At 40.7% G+C, this 27195-nt stretch overlaps 1 protein-coding gene across 13 annotated transcripts in view; it reads left to right on the forward strand.

Annotated features, from left to right (window-relative positions):
* The window catches only part of TRPM3 (transient receptor potential cation channel subfamily M member 3), a 915440-nt gene that overhangs the window by 810790 nt on the left and 77455 nt on the right, over positions 1-27195 (forward strand). For 8 of the 13 annotated variants that reach the window (XM_058301681.2, XM_058301676.2, XM_058301677.2 and 5 more), the window contains 7 exons: positions 1586-1636; positions 10508-10648; positions 13447-13476; positions 14534-14823; positions 15503-15731; positions 17900-18067; positions 23131-23271. In XM_058301681.2, coding sequence (XP_058157664.1) covers positions 1586-1636; positions 10508-10648; positions 13447-13476; positions 14534-14823; positions 15503-15731; positions 17900-18067; positions 23131-23271 — 1050 coding nt within the window. Of the gene's footprint in view, positions 1-1585; positions 1637-10306; positions 10343-10507; positions 10649-13446; positions 13477-14533; positions 14824-15502; positions 15732-17899; positions 18068-23130; positions 23272-27195 lie in introns of all 13 variants that reach the window. The other 5 variants (XM_058301675.2, XM_058301684.2, XM_012523806.4 and 2 more) reach the window with 1 other exon arrangement.

A 27195-nucleotide genomic window follows, 5' to 3' on the forward strand; every position in this document is an offset into this window, starting at 1 on the left:
TGGCATGTTTAACCACTATACAATATTGCATTCTCTTAGTGGAAAAAGAGTTCTGAAGAGTATATCTGGATGAATGGGCAGATAGTTGAGACAGTACTCAAGGATTGTCTCAATACTTGAATGTGTCATAACATTGCTTAAGGATCTATCATCACTGCTCTAGATCCCAGATTTAGCAAATAAACATACAAAATGCCCAGTGATATTTGAATTTCAGATTTAAAAAACAATTATATATATAGACATAATTATACTAAAAGTTTTTGTTTATCTGAAATACAAAATTTCACTGGGCATCCTGTACTTTTCCTGGAAACCCTGTTCCAGGAAGACAAGAGGTAACAACCCATTTCATTTTATTCTTACACCAAGCAAGCATACATCTTTTTCACTGTGACTCTCTTTATTTCCAAAAAACCTGTCGCTTTTTCTTTAGACCAAGTTTTTGGCAAATTATCACCCAAGAGCCAAATCTAGCCCACTGCCTTTTGCTGTATGTCCTGCAAGCCGAGGTGAATTTTACATTAAAATTTTTTTCCTATTCCTCCATTTTTTCCTTTTTTTTTATTAGAGAAGTTGTGAGCTTACAAAACAATCATGCATAATGTGCAGAATTCCTGTACATCACCCTTCCATCCAACTCCTTACATTGTTGTGGAACATTTGGTACAGATTATAAAAGAATATGATCAGACTATTACCACTAACTATGGTCCATAGCGCATGCTTGGTATAGTTTTCCATACACCCCTATTATTAACACTATGTATTAGTATTGTACATTTGTTATAATTTGAGAGAACACTTTTGTATTTGTACTGTTAACCACAGTCCATCTTCCACCACGTGGTTCACTGTGTTATACAGTCCCATGCCTTGTACATTCTACCCAAAATGTGCACTCAGTGGCTTTCACTTTCATCATAGAGTTCAGCATTTACATTTTTAATGGCTGAAAAGTTAAAAAGAGAATAATATTTTGTGATAGGAAACCACATAAAATTCAAATTTCTGTGTCCCTAAATAAAGTTTCACTGGAACCTAGCCAAGCTCATGTGTTTCCATATTGTCTACAGCTGCTTCAGACTACAGAGGAAGAACTGAGTAGTTGCAACAGAAACTGCACAGCCCACAAAGTTTAAAGTATTTACGTCTGGTCTTTTACAGAAAAAAATATGCTGTCCCCTGCTTTAGACCATTTCTCATTCAATATAGATAATAAACAAGTGGAAATCGTAATATGCCAGTGCATTTCCAGTGAGGTAAATTAGCCCCTTTATATCCCTCTGCAGCAGAACTAGCTCCTCAAATGATACTTTGACCAAGCTGTCAACCAAGTTGATTGTCTCCTTTACAAAACTTGAACCTAGGACCCCAAATGCGTCTTCTTGAGGAAATATAATCCAAAAATCCACTATGGTGTTTGTTTAGAAAAGACAGGTACAACTGAGCAACTAGAACAAGGTCCCTCTTCTTGCTAAACTGCCCCGTTGTCAACCAGAACCCTTCCTTCCAAACCCATCCTCCCTTGCCAGCTAGAGCTCCTGACTAGCAGATCCATTTGATTCTTCTTTATTGTTTTCAGAGACATGGGCCTTCAAATACATTGTACCACTTGGTCAGGGACGTCAAAAAGGTAAGAACCCTCTTGACTGCAAGTCGGAGGCCTGGCTTGACTGCTTCCTGTGATTAGAAACTGCCTCTGTTTTGCATGAGCTGCCAGAGTACTCCTCTCCCTTTCATTTCAGAATACAGTGTGTGTGTGTCTTTTTAACTCTTAACACCTTTGCTTATGATGCAGCAATGGTTTATTTAATCTCCAGTCTCCATGGTTTGAGATGCTTTCATTGGATATAATGCTTTGGAGATAGAACTCTAGGCTTTCCCATGCCATGTGGATTTATGCTATTACCTGCATTTTTCCATATGCCCCTCCCTGTTTGAGGAGCTAATTTCCATGCTGTCCAATTGAACTTAAAAAGGGATCTTCATTTGCTAGATGAATTGTGTATCACTCTCAGTTCTAGCATTATACAGAATGAGTAAGCATAGCTCAGAAAGTCTCAGAGAAATGGAATAAAATACACACATGCAGTCCATTCTTCTAACACTTTATTTTTTCCAGAATATTTTTTCACACTCATTATCTCATTTGATGAAAAACAAAATTCCTATGGGTATGGATTGAGTAGAATCATTCCCACTTTATAAAGAAGCTGAAACCCAGAATGCTATGTAGGTGGTTACTGAGAGCTAGGATTAGAGTACAAATCCTTTAATAAATAATAATAAAATAATAATTGCCAACATTTAGTAATTACTAGGTGGCTGGCATTGGCCTAAGCTTTCTATGCATCTTAACTCATTTAATCTTCATGGCAATTCTGTGAAATTTGTATGAATATCCCCATTTACAGATGAGAAAAAATGAGGCTCAAGGAGGTCATGTTTCCTCTTAGCCTAATGTTTATTCTTTTGCCCTCTACAATCTCCTTTAGAGTTAGCTTGGGTCCTGAACCTTTGTCAGTGTTCCCAGAAAGTGATGCTGTCACTCCGAAGGATAAAATAGGGACATTTTCCTCACCCACATAGCCAGGCATGCATGTGCACACATATACACACACAAATACATACCATCACCACTTTGTAGCAATTTTTCACCAAAATCCATAGAAAGCTACAAAACAAGGTCGAAAATAGACCTTTATAAAGTCAGACCTGCTAATCATCTCCTAGGAAACTGTTAGCTAGAAGTGGCCTTTAGGTGTCCTGTAGCTGTGTTTTAAAAATTATCTTTTGAAAGGCCAAGCAAATGCACTGTGGCTGTTTATAATGTACATATTAGCCTGCTGGACCTTTGCTAATAATGACTAAAGGGTAAAACAAACAAACAAACAAAAAACTCTCCTCTCTATGCCCTTGGAAACCTTCCTTCCATTTTCACTTTAATAAAGGATTTTTATCTGCCTTTGTGAGGGCTACAGTTCTTTCCAAAGAAGGCGTATTAGTCAGCCAAAGGGGTGCTGATGCAAAATACCAGAAATCTGTTGACTTTTATAAAGGGTATTTATTTGGGGTAGAAGCTTACAGTTATCAGGCCCATAAAGCATAAGCTACTTCCCCCACCAAAGTCTATTGCCATGTGTTGGGGCAAGATGACTGCCAACATCTGCCAAGAGTTTAGGCTTCTTGGGTTCCTCTCTTCCTGGAGCTTGCCTCTCTCTGGGCTTTGCTGATTGTTCTCTGGTATCTGCAGCAACAAACTATCAGGCAAACAGCTCATCTCTCTTCCCGGGGTCTTCTCTCTCTCTTCATGACCAAGGTCCTCTGTGTGCTTACTTCCCAGGGCTCTAGATCAAAACTCCAGGATCAAAACTCCAACATCAAAACTCCAATTCTATCCTTTGCCATGTCTTTTATGGATGAGGACCCCACACCTTAGTGACATGGCCCAATCAAAGCCCTAATCATAATTTAATCAAGTCCAGTATAGACCAGTTTACACACATAAACTAATATCTATTTTTGGAATAATGAACCATATCAAACTGATGGAGAAGGGAAACAGATGCTGTGCAATCTGTACACCCAATGCAACAGCCATGTTACCAAGATCACATCTTTCCTTGGTTTGCCCCATTGCAAGCCAGAGTTTCAACAAACCCATTTCTCTTTTCCTTGAGTCTTCCAGTTTTATTTATTTTGGCTTAAAAATTGTGTGGAAACTACTGGATCTCAGGTTATTAAAAGTATATACATTCAAGGTACATTCTTTGACAAGATAGGTGTTGCTCATGTTCAATAAAATATTCTGAGTTTTTCTAAGTGTTTAGGATATTCCCCTTACCTTAAACTAGTCAGGGCCATGAAAGGAAGTGTTAGGCTTTCTGAAGACATATTGTGCCTTGCCTCTTAATCCCAACCACCTGCTAATTCAAGTCTTCAAATAAAGTCACTCACCAATGGCCACTCTCCCAGGTCTGCCAGTACTTTCATTTCACTGAGAAGAGAAGCTCAAAATCCCTCTTTTTAGGTGCTCTTCTCCATACTGCTCTGTTTTGCAATATCATTTTCTATTTTCTGAAATCTCATTAACTGCCTTTTGCATTTTCTCACATCACTTGTAAAAAAAGGCATGAGAAGTAATTTTCTGTTGTTTTGGGTTTTTATTATTTTGGGCTTTTTTGCTAAAACTATGTCTCAAAAATAATAAAAACCTGCAAGAAAGAACAGGATGGTAAAAATTTGGGAGTAAGGGAGTATTAGGAGCAGTTTTTATTAGTGCAGTCCAAACACTGGAGCCAAAAATAGTTATGTAAGTATTCACTTATGAACTAAGTAACAGAAAACATTATAACAAAATAACACAAAACAATACTGAACTAAATTGGCCTAGGAATCCTTTTATGTTTGAGAAGAGACTGCCAATAAGGTAGAGAGAAACAGAAAGCCCATGTTTAATTTCTTCCTTTGGGAAGAAACTGGACAGTAAATGCAGACTTTGTTAATTTCTATAATAAAAGTGAGTGTCTGACTATGATAAAGCAAGGTAGGATAACTATGGTGGTTACAGGAGCAGAAAGTGTTTCTGTTTCATGTTATGTGGATGAACAGAGCTGAAAATGAGGCTTTATTTGGGAGGGGGTTCTTTTTTTAAAGGATTGATGAGAGAAATTAACATTGGTACACAGCTGTCTCAAACACATCCAGATGACTTCTAGCAATTTAGGCAGTAAGATGCTCAGAGGGTCAAAAATTAGGTTTAAGATGCTAAGGAAATCTTGGGAAGTTTAAGCAATTTTCAGAATTAAAGAACATCATCATAATAATTTTAACATGTGCTCTGTGCTTTACAATGTTAGGACTTTTATATTTATGAATCAATTTCATCTGTGACAAAACTTCATCAGTGATAAACCCTGGTACAAAAAGCTGTTCACGAGTTAGGAACACATTTCTGGACCTTAAACATAGTGTTTGATAATATGTCTGTACAATTAAGTTTTAAAAACTCCTACAAACTCAGTAAATATATTTAGAATGATCAGACCATCCATCATAAATCAACCAGTGAGACACCTCCATGTTCAACTATTCTCTGAAGCTGATGGAACTGAATTTGGAGAATTGCTCCCAAGCTAGGTTCAAACTCTCAAATTATATGTATCAGGGGAGCAATCTAGAAGCAATGGGGTAAAAGTGTTGCTGTTCAGCATCAATCAGATATTTAAATTGGTATATACCACCCTAATTCCCTGAACTGTTTTCATGCATAAATCCATTGAATATTCCAGTGCTCTCATATTAAGCCAGAGTGGCCAAGTCTGTGTGCTTTTCTGTGAAATATAACTTGCCATATTAGTAGCTAACTGTCTGCTCAATTTGTGCCTCTGTATGTTTTAAAGTAGTATTCCTGAGTTCTTAAATTAATGTGCTAATACTTCAAATTAACTCTTCTCTCGCTCCTACCAAATATGGGTAATGTTTAAGTATTATGTAGAAGTACTGGTGAAATTATAACTTAAAATTCATTTACATGGGAATCAAGATACAGAGCATGCAGAATGGGGGAAAAAAGCATTTTTAAACACACAGTGGATAAAGAAAGGACATTTTCATAACTCCATCTGCTAAGTTCATGCAAATTTGCAAAAATATTATTTTTTATTAAAAATGGCCCTATTCACATGCTAATCTGCTGAACATTGGGCAAACGACCTCTTTTTTCCATGAATTTTCACCAGATTAAGCCCCAATCTGATCACTACCAACCACCTTCTACTTTTCTTTTATTAGAAAGCTCTCCAAGAGAGTTTTTCCCCAGCACCCTCTTGGTGAGACTGACAACCATCAACCATTTTATACCTTGCATACACCATCAAAAGGAAACAATCTTGTTTTAAAGGTTTGCTTGAATTTCCCAAAAAAAATGTTCCCAAGTAGCTGAAATCTGATGGTGATATCATGAGCTGACATCTGAAAAACAGTTCATTTTGAAGAAAGGATCTGACAAGTGAATTTGTACAGTTCTTTTAATTAAGTCTTCCTTAGGCATAGCATATGAATGCTCTGGATTAAAATTTAACTTGAGAGTAGTAGTTCATAGTACAAAAAAGGAAATGACATCTTCAAGTTGTCATATTGCACCTACCCATATTTTACTTTGTGGATTCAAGTATTTGAATCACATGGCCTACTATGTGATGCTAAGGTATGAAATGGGAAATCGTTGTTCAGGCTTTACCAATATGTTCATACCAAAGGAATTATAAAAAGAGGAGGGTGGGGAGTGGTGAAGGGGGAAATAACAAAAACATCAGGCAGAAATAGTACTCCAGTATCATTTGTGACTTCCAATTTGAAAACAACCCAAGCAGCCAAACAGGGTACGACTCCTCCAGAAGATTTTTGGATATCACCTAGAGGCCTATGAGGCACCATTCGCTTTCTCTGCTTTTTTCGGGGCAGGGAGTGGATGAGATAAGCACAATCCCAGTCCTGTCTGTCCCTTCCCCATCCCTGGTCTCTGAGACCCCAGCTCCACTAATTAAACTCCAGGACATAGCCGGAAACTACATCCCTGGGGTCTTTGCCATAAAAACCAAGTAGCCTCCCAGGTAGTGCTCATATACTTGAACCTTTATAAATAGACAGTACTCGGGAGTAACTATGTCCAAGCCACCTATTTTCAGAGAATAAATGCAGGTACAAAGAAAGGAATTGATCTGTCCAGGGCCCCATGGGAGGGCAGAGCCAGGCCCACAGTCGATCCCAGTGCTGTTTCCACTGTGGGGTCACTCGTGAGGTCCCCTTCTGCCCTGCAAGGCCCGTCCTGCGGGAAGCAGCGCCAGTACTCCGTGCCGTCTGGAGGTCACAGGCGGTCAGAGCTAACCGCCCAAGCCCTCAGACGTGCATCAGTGGTGCCATCCCTCGAGGCTACCCGGGGTAACAGTTAGCCCAAGAAGGCCTAAACTGTATCCAATTTTATTCATTTATGAAATCAGTTTCTTCTTCCCCAGAGGTTTCCACACTTCCTAGTAAGAAAATTAGAACTTAATTTCCCCTTACTTTCTCTAGTCCCAAAAGCCTCTGGAAAGAAAGAGAGGCAATCAGTATAAAGTGAACTTTCCCTTTTCTGGATTTCACTTCAACAAAAGCTGCTGGACTCTCCCCCGTCCCCAAATCCTTCAATCCCTCTGTATTTATTTTCATTGCTTTAGGATACAAGTAAATCACTTAGAACAGGCTGATACATGTTGGTAAGGAAGGCCCCTCGTCGGCTTTACTTGGGCGAACGTCGCCCCCTTGTGATCAACAGGATGCAAGTACTTCATAGACCCCAGAACGGTCACCCGCATCCTTTCCCCCACTTCAGGCCAGACCATACCTAAATCATTACAAAAACATCAAGCTTTACATGAGCTGTTTCCAGAAAAAGGAAATTCCAGCACATGCCTGGAGGCAATATACCCTAACAGCCCTTTACTAAAGCCACTTGCTAAAAAAAGGTTTTCTTTGCCCCTCTTAAATTTCGAGTTATTTTTAAAAACAAATAAAATCCATGTATTATTATCATCACTTTCCTGGCAACTCCCATGCTTATGCCTCAAAAGCATAAATACTGTCATTCACCATTGGTCTTCAGGCAAAATTTCTGACTGTGTTCTTAGAAATCAAACTGATGCTCACGCTTGGGTTTCTCAAAGGAAATACATAGGCATTAGGCTCACTGCTTCCCAATAGAAAATTATCACGGGATGAAAAAAAGACACATATTCACACACTTTCTATGGCTGCCTTTCAACAGCATCAATAAATCCTTCAAGGATTTTCTGAAACCTTGTACTTGAATGCTACAGATCACGGAGGCCACAAAGGTTAACCCCTTTTACTGGAAAGAGAACTGAGGCCCAGAGGGACCTGACTGGTTAGCAGAGGCCAGAAAGAAGCTGGGCAGCTGACGGGCAGTCTGTGTTCTTTACCCTGCCTGCCAGTCACAGCTCCTCTGCGGGCCATCCTCATAGGAACCAAATGTAAGTGAGACTAGGCTCACCTAAGCGCATGCAGGCTCTTGGACTCTTGTGCCCTTAAAATAGGAGCCACAGGACACAGAAACCACAGCCTGGCTAACCTGCCCCTGAATCAGGGAGAAAAGTGGTTGCATAGGTAATATTTTTAAACGCAGTTTAATTTTGATGGAAAAGGCAATCCATGAAAAGTTACTATCTGGAAATAAAACTTTCTCCGAGTTCCCTGTGTGATCTTTTTACCATGCTTTGCATAAAGAGAGACAACTGGTCTCCCTTGATAGCCTGGGGATGGCTTATCCTACTGAATCAATTAGATTAATGAGATAATCTTCAAAGTGGGGCATAGACTATTTTTGTGAAGAGACAATTCAGCTAATGAAATGGCTCCCAGACTGGAGGCAATTAACCAACAATGAGGCTGTGGGTTCTGACCCCAAAGTTCTTCTACCTTCCCACAGCCCCATTTTGCTAAGCCGACTCTGTCTAGGTCCCCAGGCCTGCTTGGGTAGGAGTTAAGTCTGGAGACCATAAGGAAGTCTAAAGAGCAGCAGTGGAATCTCACTCCCTGGAAGGTGGTTCTTCAATTGCCATGCCCTCATTCCCAGCCGGATGAGAATAGCCATTGAATTCCACATACCGTCAATTTTTCAAAGTGAATGGGCTCTCTCAACCAAGGGTAAACTAATAGACTGTGGCTATGATCTATTACTGAGAACATAATACTCAAACCCCAAACCCAGACTTGATCATGTTCCATAATGAACATGATCACTGTTTTATTCATTCACGTTTTCAACAAAAAAATTCTGAGTACCTACTGTCAACTCCATATACCAGACACCATAATAGTTCCTAGGAATACAACGATAAAATAATTAAGAAAAATGGAAAAGATAAAGATTTAAAGATAGGATACAGTGGGCCACCTCTAACCCTGAATCCCCAAACCTTCAAATAGATGCTGTTGCCCCTAGGAAAGCTGAATAAGGATGACTGTGAAACCTAAACTCAGATTCGCAGAATAATTTAGTTCTCCTGTGTAATCTACCGTTGCCACCTGAACCTTACTTAGTAGAACAGCAGGAGAACAGTGATTCTCCGACTCTGGTGTTTGTCAGAGTCACTGGAGGGCTAAGAAAGCACGTAGAGGTCCTGTTCATTGAAGGAGGACAGGGCCAAGGCCTTTGTATTGTCCCCAAATGAATCTGCCACCCACTGAAGTTTAAGAGCCACCACTATTGTTTGAGAGTTGCTTCTGTGGAGTAGCAGAAATCTCACAGCATCATGGGTGGGGCACTGCTATTAAGGACAAATGTGAGTGAAGCCCCACACGCCATTCCAAAATACATCTCAGGAACAGTGCCAGGTTCCCAAACCATGTGATACACCAGCCATTCATGGTTTAGGGGATGCTCCCAGATTGAGGAACCCCAAACCAGATGGTGAGAGCTGATCAACCATGCCCTCCAGAACTCAGTGTACGCTCCAAATTTCCCACAAATGGAACTAACTCTTCCTTGGTCTAACCGGGGAAGGGCTTTCCTTACATTCTATAGAGCGCCCCATGTACAGTAGAAACTAGTAAAGAGTAGATAATGATTTTAAAAAAACAAACTTCTCTGCTGTTCCATTATATATGGCAAGCAGCTGAACGATAAATTGTAGCTACAAGGCTTTAAGAAGGACTGTTCTTTTCAAAAGAAAGTATGAAAAACCTTGATTTGGGGGAAAATAAATATCCCACTGGTAAAGTTGCTTCTCCTATCCCTCCCTGCCTTTTCTCTCTAAACACAAATGGTCCTATGCCACTTCACCCTGACACTCAAAATCCCCTCCCTAGGCACTGTTATCCTTTTATGAAGAAGGTGCCAGTACATATTTTTTAATTGCTAATAGAGATTTTGCATTCAAGGAGGACAGGGCTCTGAGCATGTCCCACCCGATGAGGGCCCTGGTAATAGCAATCATCTTCTGGAAGGAGTCTTCATTTAATGAACGTGAAGAAATAGATGATTGGTGAGAAGGAGGTGATAGGCCTGGGTCAAAAAGGCAGAGCAGCGGTGGGAAAGCAGAGAGGGGCGCCGGGAACCTCTGGGGAACGTAGTTGGTGGTGGCTGGGAGTGACAGTGTCTGCCATGTCTAGCCTTGTGTTTCTTTCTGCCACACTGGTGTTTTTTTCTCCCCAGCTGAAGACTTGAATAAATATTGAGACGTAATTTTCTGTTATTGCCAACTGTTACTGCATCTTCTTATTTAACTTATGTCTTCTTTCCAAGCGAGAATATCCAGGTTTCGGTTGGATCTATTTTAAGGTGAATTAATTAACCAGCATAATAATACATTCTTATGTTTCTTTTTTTTTTTAATTATTTTTTTACTCTAAATAGTTACAAAACACATGGACCAGAATCCCTAGTAAACCGCATTGTCTTTTGGATTTGTTTGTTTGTTTGTTTGTTCCATCCCTCCTTGGATAGGGGAACCTGCCCCCAGACTACAGAATCAGCCTGATTGACATCGGCCTGGTGATCGAGTACCTGATGGGAGGAGCTTATCGCTGTAACTACACGCGCAAGCGCTTCAGGACTCTCTACCACAACCTGTTTGGTCCCAAGAGGGTGAGGCTTGCAGTTTTGTTTCCTTGATTCCACCAGAGAGGTCTAGGGTGCCTGAGGTATTTGAGTTGTGGCTACCTTGTCTTCAAGGGGAGACCAGAGTAGAGGCACCTGCCATCTGCCCCTCCTCTTACTCCTTCTACCTTCAAATCTTTTCCAAAAAAAGCAGGAATATATCTGGTGAGGTGGAGAATTGTATTTTTCCCACTAGCTCCAATTCGAATCAGAAAACAGCACTGAGAATGGGCCTAGATGATCAGAGAATAGAAATGAAATTGAAGCAATTCTTATTAACTAAGTTTTTGGGGTCTTTGGTCTTAGGATCTATTAATGCCTTTAAAAATTATTGAGGACCTCAAAGATTTTATCTAGTAAGTTTTAGCTATTGAGGTTTACCATATTAGAAATTAAAATCGAGACATTTTAATATAATAGCAAGTCCATTACATGTTAACATAAGTTTATGAAAAATAATTGTATTTTCAAAAACAAAAACATAATTTAATCTTAATTGTTTTACATCTTTGCAAATTTCTTTAACATCTGGCTTAATTAAAAATAGCCGGATTTCATAACTACTGCATTCTCCCTGCTGTGAGATATTTTTTTGGTTGAAGTATAGAAAGAAAACCTAGTCTCACTCAAATATGTAGTTAGAAAAGTAAGAAATACTTTAATAATCTTTACAGATAGTTGCAAAGTTCTTCTTTGGTTCTGCACCAATCAAGAAATGGTAGCTTCTTAAAGATTACTTGCAATGTAAAATCTGAAACCACATCAATGAACTTTTCATACTCTTCTACATTAAAATCCAGTGTTCTGTCTTACTCAGTAGCATGCATTGGGATTGGTCTTTGGAAAGTATTGGTTCATTGATTTATGCAGATCTTCCAGATATTGACAGTTCATTATACAATAACCAAAAACTCACACTCAATAATATCACCTCCAATCTCATCTGGAAAGTCTTTGAGTGCTGAGAAGCTGTTACAGTCATGATAGGACATACAAGTTTCCCAAAATTCTTATTTTTGTTTGAAAGTTTAAGTTTGGTCATTGGCAACAAATAGTTGTTTTCCTTGATATGACAGTCTCACTTGATTCATTTCCAAAAATGTCTGACAAATGTCCAAGTCTAAAGAGCCATAGTTGGCTGCTAATCATTCTTTCAGGTAAAAATGATATTCTGTTAAAAAAAAAAAAAAGGCTATAGCTGAAACAATCGTATAATTGCTTTTCCTCAAGACAACCATCACAGTTCAGTGTGTAGTGGTCTCTACGCATGCTTGCATTTCATCCCGCAGAATACTAAAAAGGGTTGAGATTTTATATAGTAAATAATTTTTATGCCTCATCAAGGACATTCTCAAGTGAAACTAGCATGCTTGGAGGGTTTGTTTTGTTTTGTTTTTGTTTGTTTTTAATTGTGAGTAACAGTGAAGAATCCATGACTACTAGAAAAGTTTGCCAAGGTCCCCAGTAGTTTTACTCATCGTTGCTTTTGCAGCATCAGCACAAATGTTAACACCGCACAAAAAGCAAATAACTTCTTAGTGTTATTAAGAAAATAGCTTTGTTTGCCAAATGCAATGAATGTGCCACAATGATGAAAGAAGCTGGTGATGTGGGAGGAGTGGGAAGGTGGGGAACGGGGTATATGGGGACATCTTATTTTTTGTAAGTAACTTTTTTTGTGATTTATGTATCTTTAAAAAATAAAAATTAAAAAATTAAAGAGAAAATAGCTTTGGCTTTACAGTCAAAGGGTCTCAGTAGGCCACATTTTGAGAACTGCTACTCTAGATGGTGGTGGCCATGTTTGTTTTATTTTTTTATTTTTAACTAAGCTTGTCTTCTGATTATGGAAGTATTTTGTGGTAGTAAAGAACTTTGATAACACCAAAAAGTATACCTAAGAAAAGAAAATCTCTCAGATTTTAAAGTGGTGGTTATTTGAGAAGCTAAAAAAGAAAGGAGACTAAGTTCTAGATACCCAAACTTAGATGGAGAGTTTGGAGTAACTGTAGTTGCCTTAACCTTACTACTTACTCAGATAACTTCAGAGGGCCCCTAACCACTCTGGAATACTTGAAAACATAGAATTGGTATTCCTGAATTCTGAGATGTAACTGTGAACCTCCCTTGCTAAATAGAGAGCAAGTTCTGTCATTTGCTGTTGCCCTATCTCACAGGGCCTGCTTTTCACATTCCCAGCGCAGACCATGCTGCTACTGTGTGGGCTGCCACTTGCCCTGCCTTTGAATGCCTTCCACTGCCTTCAGAGTATGCCTCTCCAACCCCACTCACTCCTGGTCCCCTGTGCAGCAGCGTGGGGAAGTGATCAGCATGGGGCATCTAAAAATTCATTTCTGAATAAAATCCCAAGCCTGCAGATAACAGGGCTTTCTTGATTTGAGAAATATCTCGTCGTTTGATTGAATGCCTCATTGCCCACCCATGCATTTGGTATCATCAAGCTATTGGCCAAGCAGGATGGTCTTAAGAAGGTGTAGGAAACCCTGGTACACAAAAGAGATTATAAACCTACAAGCTCTAACCTTGGGTCACCTCATGCCTCTGTAGCTTCCTAATTTTCTGTGATATACCAAAATCACCAAATCCCTAAATCTCTTAGAATTTCTATAAATACTTTCTTTTTTGTGGTATTTTATTTGGAGAAGTGAATAAATGCTATCATGTACAATAGAGTCTTTTCATACCTGTTTAAGATACAGTATGATTCTTTTCTTACCTCTATTAAAGAAAGACCTAACTTTGTACACAACATTTTTTCTTAACAGCCCAAAGCCTTGAAACTTCTGGGAATGGAGGTAAGTGTCTGCTCAAAATATCAATGTCAATTATTTATTCTCTTTCATTCTACTTTTTTTTTTTTTTTTTTGAGGTACTGGGGTGGGGTAATGAACCCTGGACCTCATATGTGGGAAGCCAGCACTCAACCACTGAGCCACATCAGCTTCCCTGAGTTGGTTTTTTCGTTTGTTTGCTTGTTGTTTGTTTTTTGTTTTAGGAGGCACTGGAAACTGAACCCAGAGCTTCCCATGTGGGAAGCAGGCACTCAACTGCTTGAGCCACATCCGCTCCCCTACATTTTTTTATTAGAGAGGTTATAAATTTACTTATTACACAATTTTTAAAATATGTGTATGTATATATATACACACACAAGTTCATTTCAGAGGTAGGGCTTAGTACATGATTCCAAAATAATGAAATAAAATATTTCCAGTGTCAAAAGGGCAGTCACAGCAGCATTGAAAATTCTCCCCCTGAGATTATGTGAGCATTACAATAAAGAATGTAAATCCTATTTGAAATACTAACTTGAAAAACCAAGGAAGCATATAAATTCCAGTAAGTAAAATCTATTCATGGATATTTTCAAATGACAACAGATCCAAAGACCAGAAATATTTCACAAATGCATCTAACAGGTATGCAGAAACTCAAGATGGACTGTTTCCTGTCTTTTGTTCATGTGGTTATTGTTAAATATGCAAATGCAAGTATAGGATGTCCTTGTCCTTTCAATGAAAAGAGCAGTGCTGTCCATCATGAGATGCAAGTAATCCCACCTGTGGAGAGGGGAAAAGTGGGCAAAAGAAAAAGAAAATGGCCCCCTGAAATAAATTTTTAAAATTGAAGAATAGCCTTGACATGTTCCCATGGGACTGTGCTTGTACATTTATTATAATTTGTTTTAAAGTCAGGCGTCTATGTCCTTTTGAGTTCTTTTAGGATCAGAGCTGGCCTAGTTCATTTCTGTACTTATCCCAGAGCTGAAACATTAGTCAATATACAATAAGTGCTTGCTGAATGGAATTGATTCATTTCTAACTCAACCTCGATGTTTCCCTAAAATCGCAGGATGATGTCCCCTTGAGGCGAGGGAGAAAGACGACCAAGAAGCGTGAAGAAGAGGTGGACATTGATTTGGACGACCCTGAGATCAACCACTTCCCTTTCCCTTTCCACGAACTGATGGTGTGGGCCGTCTTGATGAAGCGACAGAAAATGGCCTTGTTTTTCTGGCAGCATGGCGAGGAGGCCATGGCTAAGGCCCTGGTAGCCTGTAAGCTCTGCAAAGCCATGGCTCACGAGGCCTCTGAGAACGACATGGTTGATGACATCTCCCAGGAGCTGAACCATAACTCCAGGTTGACTGACCCTGCAAATGGAATGGGGTGGTCAGGGAAAAGAAGAAAAGATGGGCCCCAAATACCGTATGGTCTGAGCTACCCAAACTTTGAGGGGAGGCAGTTTCTCTCAAGTGGTGCACACAGAGGGTGGAAATGAATAATTAACATTTATTGGACACAGAGCTGGGGCTGGAGGCACATACAAGATACATAGATATTCTCACTTCATCCTTTTTCCTTCTAAGAGGTAGGGACTATTAGTACACACATTTCACACTGGACATTTCATAGCTGAGGAAAATTAGGCTCAGAGAAGTTAAGTGATTTGTCCAAGATCATACTCTTGTGGTAGCATGGCTGGGGTTTGAACTGAGGTCTGTCATGTTTAACAGACATACTGCACTGTAACCATTGATTTACTGATCTGCCTCCTCCAAGCACATGCCTTAAATTCAGGACCTTGAGAGAAGGGATCATGTTTGTTTGACTTATATACCCAGTTCTCAAGACTGGCACTAGATTCTGGCACTAGATTCTTAGTGAATGCTAAGAATGAATGAATGAACAAACAGACTGTACCCCATAAGAAACAACTACCCCAGTAAGCACCTTTGGTGGCTTTTCCCATGGGTCCATACTTTGTCATCTAAGTCTCCAAGCAGGCCTCAAGGACTCTGCTGCACATTCTCTCTTGCAGGGACTTTGGTCAGCTGGCCGTGGAGCTCCTGGACCAGTCCTACAAGCAGGACGAGCAGCTGGCCATGAAACTGCTGACGTACGAGTTGAAGAACTGGAGCAATGCCACCTGCCTGCAACTCGCCGTGGCTGCCAAGCACCGCGACTTCATCGCGCACACGTGCAGCCAGATGTTGCTCACCGACATGTGGATGGGCCGGCTCAGGATGCGCAAGAACTCAGGCCTCAAGGTCAGCATGCCCAGAGGCCCTAGCGCCTCCGAGGTCCAGAGGGTTGGTTGGAGTCTTCCAAGCCAGAAGTGTGAAATTGGGCATTTTCCCATCCCAGGAGGGTGGTCCGAAACCCTGCTGTGCATCAAGTCCATCCATAGAGCATTTTTCTTTAATATTGAGGCTAGGGCCTCCCCCAAGTCCTGCTGAATCAGAATCTCTAGAGACGGGTGTCCAGACATTAATGTTTTTCAGAAGATCCAATGGTGATGGTAACATGCAGGTACCATAGGAGGTACAGTTTGCTTCTGGTACAAGCTGTTCTTTGCAGGGAGCCCTCACATATGAGTCCCTTCACCGCCGAAGGAGTCTGAACCCATAGACCTGTGGACCCTCCCATGTATCAATTCATAGAGATGTTGGCTCCTATCAGCTGAGCTTAAGGAATTTTTTAAATTGAAACAAATATGAGATTGGACTTGTACATGAAGATATTGCTAGATAATCATGATCTGTTCTTAAGCAAAGAAACACAATTTGTTCACCATGTGCCTAGCCTGAATCCATTTTTGGTTTTTTAAAAAGGGTGTGTGTATGTGTATATAGTTACGGAGTATATTCACTGTAGTTACATATGAGGGGATGGGATGTAGATGGATGTTGTGAAGGACTCTACTGTTTAAAAGTAGAAGGATGTGTAGCTTTTGCTTTTCTACATATTTTTTCAGTTTTTCAAATGACAATGAAAGAAGTAAAAGAAAGAGAAAATGGGAGGGTGAAGATTGAAAGAATGTTTTAAAATGCTTTATTTAAAGCCTGTGGCTGTTACACCTTAAGGTAGGCTCAAATTTACCTAGAACAATCTGATGTGAGCAACTCTGAGGCCAGCCAAAAGAAGGGCCACTAGGCAGCAGGAGCAGTCCCCTGAGGCCACCCTGCTTGGAGCAGCACTCCCCTCTCCCGACCAACCTCTCTCCCAATTAAGAGCCTCCTCTTGGCCCAGAGCCACAGAAGGGTCCCATGAGGAGGGTTGTAGGCATTCTATCTATAGCCACACTGCTGGAGACTAGAAAGCCTGGCCCCAGGCAAGGAGCCAAGCGCTGCTGTCAGCTCCAAGGACAGGGTGGCGCGTCCTTCCGAGGCTGCCAGCCCGCCACAGGCACCCTCCCAGGCCTGCCAGGCACCTGTGTCCAGGGTCATGGCTCTCCCTTCTCCCTTAGCTACTCTCAAGACCCTGTGGGCATCCAAGCCCAGAGTTGCTGCCTCATTACTTGAGGATCCTTTTGACTGACGCTCCCCTTAGCCCTTTATCTTGATCGTTTCTTCAAGAAGGTTCATTTTCAGAAGCTTTATACAACAAAACCAATTCAGACCTGAGAGAAAGGATAGGAAAAGACTTAGGGAGCACAAATCAGATGTCAGCCTTATCAGAAATGAGCTTGTTTCCTGGCAAATGAAGACCGAGATCACCCTTTCATGAGAAAGAAAGGTCTTTGTTTTTAGTATCATTACAAAGATTTAAGTGTGTTGTTTATACATGAGAGAAATACAGTGGTGGCCCTTCCTGGGGTAATTGTATGGGGGGAGGGCGGGGGGGGGGTGTAGGCAGATTCTTATGGCAAATATGGAGCCCACTGATGTGTGCATGTGTTTCTGTTGTGTATTAGAACATGCCATGGGAATGCTCTAAAATGAATAACATGTTTTCCTACATGTACTTTCCTGAGGTCAGTTTAAGACAGCATAATTTATACAGATGACCTAATGGCACATAAACAATTTCACTTGACATATTAGCAAATAAATGCCAGTAGATGGATATCTAAATTAATTTCATGATTCAAAGAGAAGTGCTGCCTAATAGTTAAATAGAAAGCGAAATTCTTTCCCACTTTTGCCTTGGGTAGGTTCTCTCTTGTTCCTCAGTTTCCCCAATGCAAAGTGGGCATTAATTTGGGTAAAATGCATTTGTTTATCTAAAATGCAGAATGAGCTACTATGTCTGTTTCCCAGCCTGGCACTGATGTATTTAATTATTAACATGTCCAGATGTCCAGCTCCCCACACAGAGCTACACCCCCACACACACATCCACATATCCCACACCCCAGGCCCTCTGATTCTAAACAACTACCCTAATTTTAATCCTTTAAATGTGATTATTATTATTATCATTATTATTACTTTAGGTAATTCTGGGAATTCTACTTCCTCCTTCAATTCTCAGCTTGGAGTTCAAGAACAAAGACGACATGCCCTATATGTCTCAGGCCCAGGAAATCCATCTCCAAGAGAAGGAGCCAGAAGAACCAGAGAAGCCCACAAAGGAAAAAGATGAAGAAGACATGGAATTGACAGTAAGAAAAAATTGTGCAGTTAGTCTCCCTGGGGGCATCCCCTAACCCACCTGTCTTGTCTGTAGGGCTTAAGGTCCAATACCTCTTGAGGTCAGAGATCAGCCTCCCACCAAGCTGAAAACTCCAGGGAGTACTTTCATGTAAGCACTGAGGCCAGGGTACTATAAAAGTTTCCTCTCTGTGCACAAACAACATGACTTTAGGGGCTGATTCTATGTGAAATCCTCCAGCCAGGCTTGGTGGTGCAGGACAAACCAAGGAAATTCAAAAGCGAGGCATCACAGATTTTCCAAACAGGCAATGCTTTATAAATAACCAGGTAATGTGACAGTCTCAGCACACACGGAGAAGGAAAGGGAATCCATGGTTTGAGAGCAGCCGGCTTCACTCAGCTGGAACTCTTCTGTGATGAGAAGCTAAGCCTTTATCTGTCTTTGGGGTCAGGCTCACAAATGCAGGACTAATTGAATTTTGAGGTTTGTATGGAAAGCTTTTATTAGCTTTTCCTGGTGTAATTATAGAGCATGGATGCTTTGTTCTGCCAGGGGAATGGGGCAGCTGGGCACGGGACAGCCTCCTGCAACCCTGGCTGAGCAGCGTGACTGCCACTTGGATTGTACCCAAAAGCTAAAAATATCGCAGGCTATTAAAGGGACAAACCAGGCTTCGTAGCTTTGGAGACATCAAGCAACTCCATCAGGACTTCCTTGATATTCCCCACAATTCTTGCTGTAATGACCCAGAAGTAGCCATAAAGGGAGAAAACAAAAAGTGATTTTGCTCAGGTGACAAAAGACCTTTGCATTATCATCCTAGAGGGACCACCCTGTGAATTGTTTTTCCTGGAGATAAACAGTATTTCCTCGCAGTAGGCTCTTCCTAAACATCTATTTACAGGCACAATCCCAGCCCTAAGTAGAGCAGGGCATATGCAACAGATCACTCTTTTGATTAATCATGCATAGTTTCTGACCCACTGAGTGGTTACGAAAAGCCAATGTTTGCTTTCAGTTTCAGGTTGGCTCCTTATCGAAATCTGTGAAGGGAGTCTGCCTGCCTCTGTGACAGAATCCCATGACTGTCTTCCCTAAAGCTCTTACAAGTTTGGCCTCTGAATGCCTTCAATGATAGGAAATAATAGTTTAAGGCTTAGCAGAAACATGTATAGGAATGACACCAAATTTTTATGAAATACTTCTGTAGTGGTAAAGAGTACAGGTTCTAGAGCACCGGTCCTGCCCCATCACCTACTTGCTTTGTGGCCTTGGACAGTTTCTTAACCTTTACCATAGGAGTAATGTTGTCTAGGCACGTAGGTAGTTGTGTGGTTTAACAAGTATCCACGTTAACTACTTAGATTGGTGCCTAGCACCCCATAAGCCTTGAAAAATGTCCACTAAGATTGTTGTAACAGTGGCAGGTACTTTATTTGTGCTTACTCTTAGAATCCTCCCAGCAATCCCGTCAGGTAGGTACTATTATTATTCCCTTTTACAAATGAAGAAGCTGGGATTCAGAGAGGTGAAATTGCATTAAGGTACCCAGTTAACTAGTTGTAAAACCAGAATTAGAACCCAGACTTACAGTCTCCACTGACCACGCTCTTAGCCAGGAAGCTAAAGGACAGAGAGAATTTCTTCCTAGTTTCAGATGTAGGCACTGAGCTTGTGTTGTCCGCCGTGTAGCAAAGAGAATAAAAAAATGATGAGCGGGCCTCCTGTGTCAAGTGTGACATGGCCTTAACATCAGCATACATCTGGGAAGGCAGCCAGAGCTGGGTCAGCATCCTCTGTGGTTGGGTCTCAAGGAAGAAAACAAAAGGGACAGCTCCCTGTTCCTGCTCCGTCAAGTGCTTTGAAGACGTGATTCTTCAAGAAACCACAATGAAAAAATGCATCTGTAAACTGAGCAAAGTGTGCTTGCTAGAAGATAATCCCTGTTGTTGACTGAGAAGACACCACAGTGGCATTACTGCCTGAGGGTATGCTCCTCAGGGAGAAGGAGAGAAAGAAAGAAACGTTGGGCCGGCAAGCTCAGGGTTGGACAGCAGTTGTCATGAACGTGGAGCCTCCTGTGACTCTGATGACAAACTCCGTCACAGGTTGGCCTGGTCCCCATGCGTACCTTGGACAGCATCAGAGAGTGCTGCTTGTTGACCCCTCTGCTCCTTTCATAGGATTGACATGTGACCTTTGTGTTAAATATATCCTCTCTTGGCCCTTCAAATTTTATATACTGAAATACCAACCTCAGTTTTCTTCATCTTAGTAGCCTTTAGGAGCTTTGTTCATCTCAAAGGATCTTTCCTAGCCAGCAAAGATTCTCTAATCTTTGTGCAGTTTCGTCTGTATTTATCCCTGTTAAATTCTGCATTAAGAAATGTTATAGGGAATGTTTGACTAAAGGGAAGACAAATCAACAAACTCATCAAGTTAAGCTTCTTAGGCTGGAATTAATGAAATGTCTTTTGTGGGAGAAGTACACCCACAAAAAAAAAGCCTTTTCCAAACAGTCACTTTGGAATGTATCTGGATAATAAAATCAAAACATTTTGTTGTTTTGTTTTTTGTTTTGCCTGCATTGCCAGATAAGTGTCCCCACCTTGTAAATTGCTTTAAAAAGTCCCAACATGTCCACAGACCCAGGGCATTGCTCTAGGTCTGTTGAGAAAACCACCATCCCCAGTAGTTACAGCAAGATGCCACTCTTGAATATTCCTCCAGCCCTCCAAGCTGCCTTTGCTACCATTTCATTGGGTCCCCAAAGGGCATTGTATTATTAATCATGTAAATTATCAGAGCAGAAGCAGTATAATTAAGTTACATATATTTTAAATTATAGAAGGACAAATACCGTGTTCACTTAGAGTTTCTTGAGGTCAATGGCCAATATTTATAGAACTCCATTGCTGTCTCGTGTGTTATATCCATCTTGAAGGTTTACTCAGCTCAACTCAATTACTCAGAACAAAACAAGTGCATCTGTCAGCCCCAGTACTGAATCTTACCTACTCATTAACTGAAGGTACTTTATTAGCTAGAGGGTCCATAAAGAAAATGGAGGTTACTTTCTCCAGAAATCCTATTGGTCACAGATACATTATTTTTCATTGTTACATACTTGAGTAAAGTGGATATTTGAGACAATGATCTAAGTAGTTGAAACTAATATTTGAGTAGTTTAGGTAAAGATTGTTAGAAACCAGAATTACCTTGTTATTGTCTCTATTCTCAACTTCAAAACAAAAATTAAATTATTTCTATATTTAGATCTCTTGACTCTGAACTCACATTCCATGATTTTTCTTATCCTAAATCCCGGCCAGTCACTGAGCAGTTAGTTGTAAGGCTTTACCTACTTCTCACATTTAATAAAAATCTCATTTTCCATATTTCTGTGGAACGAACTTTTCTTTTTTAAAGTCAAGGAATTACACTGTTACAGACTCCTAATAATGTTTTTCTGATCAGAGATCCCAACTAGATCATTTCAGCAGGGTATCTGAGAATGTCTCAGTTGACTTTAAGGACTAGCTAATATTTACTAGCACTTATTAAGTGCCAGAGATGCTAACTGATTTGTATATCAATGTATAAAGAAGTGCCATTACTATCCTCATTTTACAGTTAAAGAAACTAAATCTCAGAGAGTTTAAGAAACTTGCCCGAGGTCACATGGATTCTAAGTGTCTGAGTTCAGACTTAATCTGCCATCTGAGTGACCCACAGCCTGGGCTCCTTCTCCATTAGGATATTCATCCATCTGAGGGGCATCCTGTGTCTTACCACCCAGAGAAGCATGTGCCTGCCTTTTCCCAAGTTCTGCTTTGTCGCAATGTTAAATCATTATTGTTGTGGCATTTGCTGCTGTTGTGAATGAGAAGGAAATCTTTCCATTCTTAAGAAGTCTCCAGGAGTTGGAGATGAGGACTTCTCCAGGTCAGTCCTAACTAGAATCCTTCTCCCGTTCCCACTGGTTGACTCTCCCATGCAGGGAAAGGCAGTTTGCCCAGGTGTTACCATGGAACCAATATCAGTTGAAATTCAGGGTTTATGGGTTTGAAATCAGGGAAGCAAGACATATGCCTAAGGTCTGGGGAAATGTCCCTAACCCAACCAAGCTCCAGGTACCTCAGATAACTTTACCTCTTGCATAGTTCACAGTCACAACCTTTGGATAAATTTGGTATCACTTGTCCAATTTATCTGACTTAAGACTCATTAGCATGTGATGGTGCAGAATTTGAGCCCAGATCTGCCTGTTTCACTACATATACACATGGTGCTTTAGTTTCTTAGGCCTGCAGTGAATAAAGTACCACAAACATGGTGGCTTAAACAACAGAAAGTTACTGTCTTGTAGTTCTGGAGGCCAGCAGTCTGAATCAAGGTAGCGTCAGGGCCCTTGCTCTCTGAAGTCTCTAGGGGAGGAATCCTTCCTTGCCCCTTCTTAGCTGTTGGTTGTAGCCAGCGATCTATAGCTCATAACTGCCTAACTCCAGTCTCTTTTACTGTCACTTCTTCCCTTCTTACAAGGAGACCAGTCATATTGGATTAATGGCCTGCTGTACTCTAGGATGACCTCATCTTAGCTAATTACATCTGCAACAACCCTATTTCCAAATAAAGTCACATTCTGAGGTATTGGGGGCTAGAACTTCAACATAACTTTCTTGGGGACTCATTTTAGCCCATCACTGTGGGAAAAGGGTGGGGAGGAAAAGTAGATTTCTGAAGCCTTGCCTTCCCAGGCTCCTTTCTGTCTCCCTCTCTGAACTCTGGGCATCTCCTATCACCCACATCTTCTAAGAGTCCCATGATGAAAGCGAAGAGAATGGTCAAAAAATATCCCAAAAGTCTTCTGTCCCAGGCAAAAGGTATATTATATGCAGATTATATGTATAATGCAATTGCAATATTTAGGGAAGGCATAAAATTTTTGGAGGACCTCAGGAAAATCTCTTAGGTTCTATGAGCATCCTTTCCTCAGCTGTGAAATGAGCATATTGAACTACATGTTCTTCAGAGCACAGCCATGATGGTTTTGATTCTCTTCCACTGTAGGCAATGTTGGGACGAAACAATGGGGAATCCTCAAGGAAGAAGGACGAAGAGGAAGTTCAGAGCAGGCACAGATTAATTCCTCTGGGCAGAAAAATCTATGAATTCTACAATGCACCCATCGTGAAATTCTGGTTCTACACTGTAAGCATCTTTCCCTTTCTTCTCCCTAATTGATGGCCATGAGGAGCCAATGTCCATCTCTCAAGCACCTGGGCAGCTTTCTGTACAAGTCATAATATAAGTAGCATGCATGTAAAAAGGAAATCTCTATGACCTTGCTTTTTCCATAGCTTTGTAAGATTTGTGGAGTTTGTGTGGCAGCTTCCATAAGCTACATTTCTCTTCCTCATAGAAAAGAAAGGAAATGGTAACAGTGATAACTAACAAAAATAGAAGTGAGAATGAGTATGAGTCTAGTCTAGTGGGAAAATAGATGTCCTTTTCCAAAACACTTCCCTGTTCTGGTTGGATAAACTCTAGATCAGAGTTGCCCATTTTAGATGCCAGGCCTGGGTCTGGGGGCACATTTGGGGTGTAAAGGCTGAGGTGTGTTTTAGAAGTAACACCACTAGATATGGGTAGCTTATGTGTGTAACTACACCCAATCTCGTTGTGTAATCAGACAACCCTTCTTGCTCTGCCACATTTAAACAACGTGCAAAATAAAGCAGTGAAAACTACTCAAAGCAACCTGTAATCGTGACAAATTTTATCCAGTATGTAAAACTGCAAACATGTTCTGCCTATAAAACAATGGTTTGTCACTGAAATAGCCTCCTGATGTGGCAGAAATGGCTCGATTCTTGATTTTCTACTTCTATTTCTCAATGATATTTTAAGCTTAAGGTAAGCCTTGACCCCGGTCATCTCTGATTCTCTCCAGCCACAGGGGAACTGTGCCAGATTACGGATAGTGTGAGTCTGTATTTTAACCCTTTTGCACAACCAGCAACAGAGAAGTCACTTGAGTTAGTAACAGGATGATCTGAGTCTGAGGCCCAGGTGACTCAAGTGACCAGGTGTGGTGCTTTCTTTGTGGTCCAGCAGGCTGTCAGTTCACGCTGGCTTTGAAGCGGGGTTTCTCAGCCTCCGCGCCACTGACACTTGGTTGTGTGGGACAGCCCTGTGCATTGTAGGATGTTCAGCAACTTCCCTGCTTCTACCCACGAGGTGCCAATAGCCTGCCCCACCTCCCAGGTAGGACAACCAGAAAATGACTCCAGACATTGCCAAATTGCCCAGGTGGAAAACCACTGCTTTATTGTTTTTTTGAAAACTACTGCTTTAAATTATGACCTTGAAAGAAGATGGAAGGTTATCAAAATAGAAACATTAGGGTTATTTAGTGAACTAAAAATTCAATATTTTTACAGCCTAATGTTACAAATAGAAAAAATTCTTCCCAGAAAAATAACTAAAGCATGCAAAAATTATTTCTATTTATATATTTTATACAGATACATCTATACATTTACTCACCTTGCAGAAAATAGTTTAGTGCTTAAAAACATGGACTTTGGAGTCAGACTGCCTGGGTTAGAATCCCAGCAGTGCTTCTTACTTGTGTGTCCTCAGGCATGGTACTTTACCACTGTATCTCCCAGGTTCCTCATCTGTACGATGGGGGTTATAACAGTACTTACTTTCAGGGGCTAGTGAAGACTGAATGTATTTAAAAAACAAAATATATTGTCAAGCCCATAGAATAATGCCAGGCACATGTTAGTATAAAGCTAACTATTGTTATTCTCAGGTTATTCATATTAGAAACAATAGATTGTCAGTGTTTTATTCATCCAGACACATAACAATAATATTTATTGGACACCTCTGTCTGAGGCACTGTTCTAGGTACTTCATATATTCTCACCCTAGTCCTTACAAGGTTTTTTTCAATAAGATGTAAGTTTATTTTTTATAATATTTTTAATATATTTTTTAAAAGATATTAAGATTACATAAATCTTAGATAAAAAATAGAGGGGATTCCCATATGCTTCGCTCCCTACACCTCCCACATTTTCCCATGTTAACAACATCCTTCATTAGTGTGGTACATTCGTTACAATTGATGAACACATTTGGAGCATTTGCCACTAAGCGTGGATTATAGTTTACATTGTAGTTTAGACTGTCTCCTGCACAATTTTATCAAGGAGTATTTTTACTGCCATTTTATACCCGGGCGTCTCCTTCCTTATACTATTCTGCCTCAACTATCTCAATCTAGAACAAGGTCTGTCAAACTATAGCCTGTGGGCCAATCCCACCCACCTGTTATTGTGGCCAGCAAGCTAAGAAAGGTTTTTACATTTTAAAATCGAAAGAAGAATAATATTTTGTGGCATGTGAAAATTATATGAAAATTCAAATTTCCATGTCCATAAATAAAATTTTATCCAAACACAGGCAAACTTCTTTGTTTATTATGGTCTGGCTGCTTTTATGCTGTGCTAATAGAGTTGATTAGTTGCAATAGAAACTACCTGGCCCACAAAGTCTTAACTATTTACTAGCTGGACCTTTACAGATAAAATTTACAGACCCTTGGTTTAGAGCATTAAAATTGAAATAAAATTAAAAAACAGTAGAAGTAATGGTATCAAGTATCATCCATCTCACACACACACAAAGAATCATCTATCACTGTTACAAATGAAGTACTTTCTTTTCTTATCCTTTCAAGGAATCTCTTTTTTTTCCCCCTTGATCTGTGCTCAATATCAGTATATTTTCCTTGGTTCCCCTAGGTTCCACTTACTCAGCTGAGGCTCTAAGGCAATTTGTGAGTCAAGAGAAGGGATACTTTTAAATTACCAATGCCCTGGCTAGTGGTTCGCAACCTTGTCTCATATTGGAATCACTTGGAGAACTTTTTTAAAATGCTGAAGCCTGGGATTCCCACCCAGAGATTCTGGTGTCATTGGTTTGCAGAATGAGTATATTTTAAAGCTCCCAGGGGATTGTAACAAGCAGCCAAACTTGAGAATCACCTTAGAAGAGGGCGTGCTGAGTTTTTAGTCCAATACTTCCAAATTTCCTTGATGGTATGGGGGTTTGTCAGAATTGGAAATTTCCCATCAAATCTCCAGGGAGGAGTCTGAGTGGCTGGGTGTTTGACAAGCTTTGCAGGTGAATCTAATAATCAGGGGAGCTTGTGACTCTTCTATCCCTAGCCACCATTCATGCAGTTGCCTCTGAGGGGCGGGATTGGTGTTTCCAGCCCCCTTCTGCACAGCTGATTTGGTTAGCGGCCACAGTCCCATCAGACTGGATCCCCCGTGGCATTCACTTGAGCTTACTCGATGTTTTTCAGAAATCCATATTTATATTACTATGTTGACAAAGACCAAGTTTCAAGGAAGTGAATGGAGATGAAATGGGTGCCTGTCTTTTAAATCCTCAGACATGCTTATCAATAAAATTCACCTTTAGGTGGAAGATCCTATTTCCTTTTCTATCTTGTTTTTCCTATGAGAATACTTCACCCCCTGATTTTCAAAACTATTCCCTTGCCCCTCTCCCAAAGTACTGACAGGTAGGACACCACCTCCTTCCCTCTTAACCTCCCTTCCACATCTTAGCAAGTTTCCTGAGGAGCAGGCTGGGCCCTCTCCTAGTCCAAGAAGAAAAGAGGCAGGAATCCAACTGGCTCCCAGACCTTGTTTGTGATGAGCCCATTTGAAGTGTCCAGCTGGCAAGGATTCAAATTCATGGCGCGACGTGGCCCCGGGTCAGAGGGTCCCCAGAGTCAGTCAGCCTCTTTCCTCTCCTGACGCCATGTGCTTTCGCTTCTCCCTAGACCAGAGCTTCTTAACCTTTTTAGTTCCACAGACACCTTTGCCAGTGAGGTGAAAACCACAGGCCCCTTACTAAGTCCACACTGTACTGTGTATTATTTAATACATTTATCACACTCACACCAACACGTCCCTGTGAGAATAATGGTTTTTTGAACTTCAGTTCAAGCTCACGGACCCCTTGTTAAGAACACCTGCTCTAGAGGCAGTTGGTAAAGGCCCTGGAAAGAAGGAAGAATAGTAAAACCCCACCAGAGGTCCACAG

Source organism: Dasypus novemcinctus, chromosome 8 (genome assembly GCF_030445035.2).
Source record: "Dasypus novemcinctus isolate mDasNov1 chromosome 8, mDasNov1.1.hap2, whole genome shotgun sequence".
In the NCBI taxonomy this organism is placed as follows: Eukaryota; Metazoa; Chordata; class Mammalia; order Cingulata; family Dasypodidae; genus Dasypus; species Dasypus novemcinctus.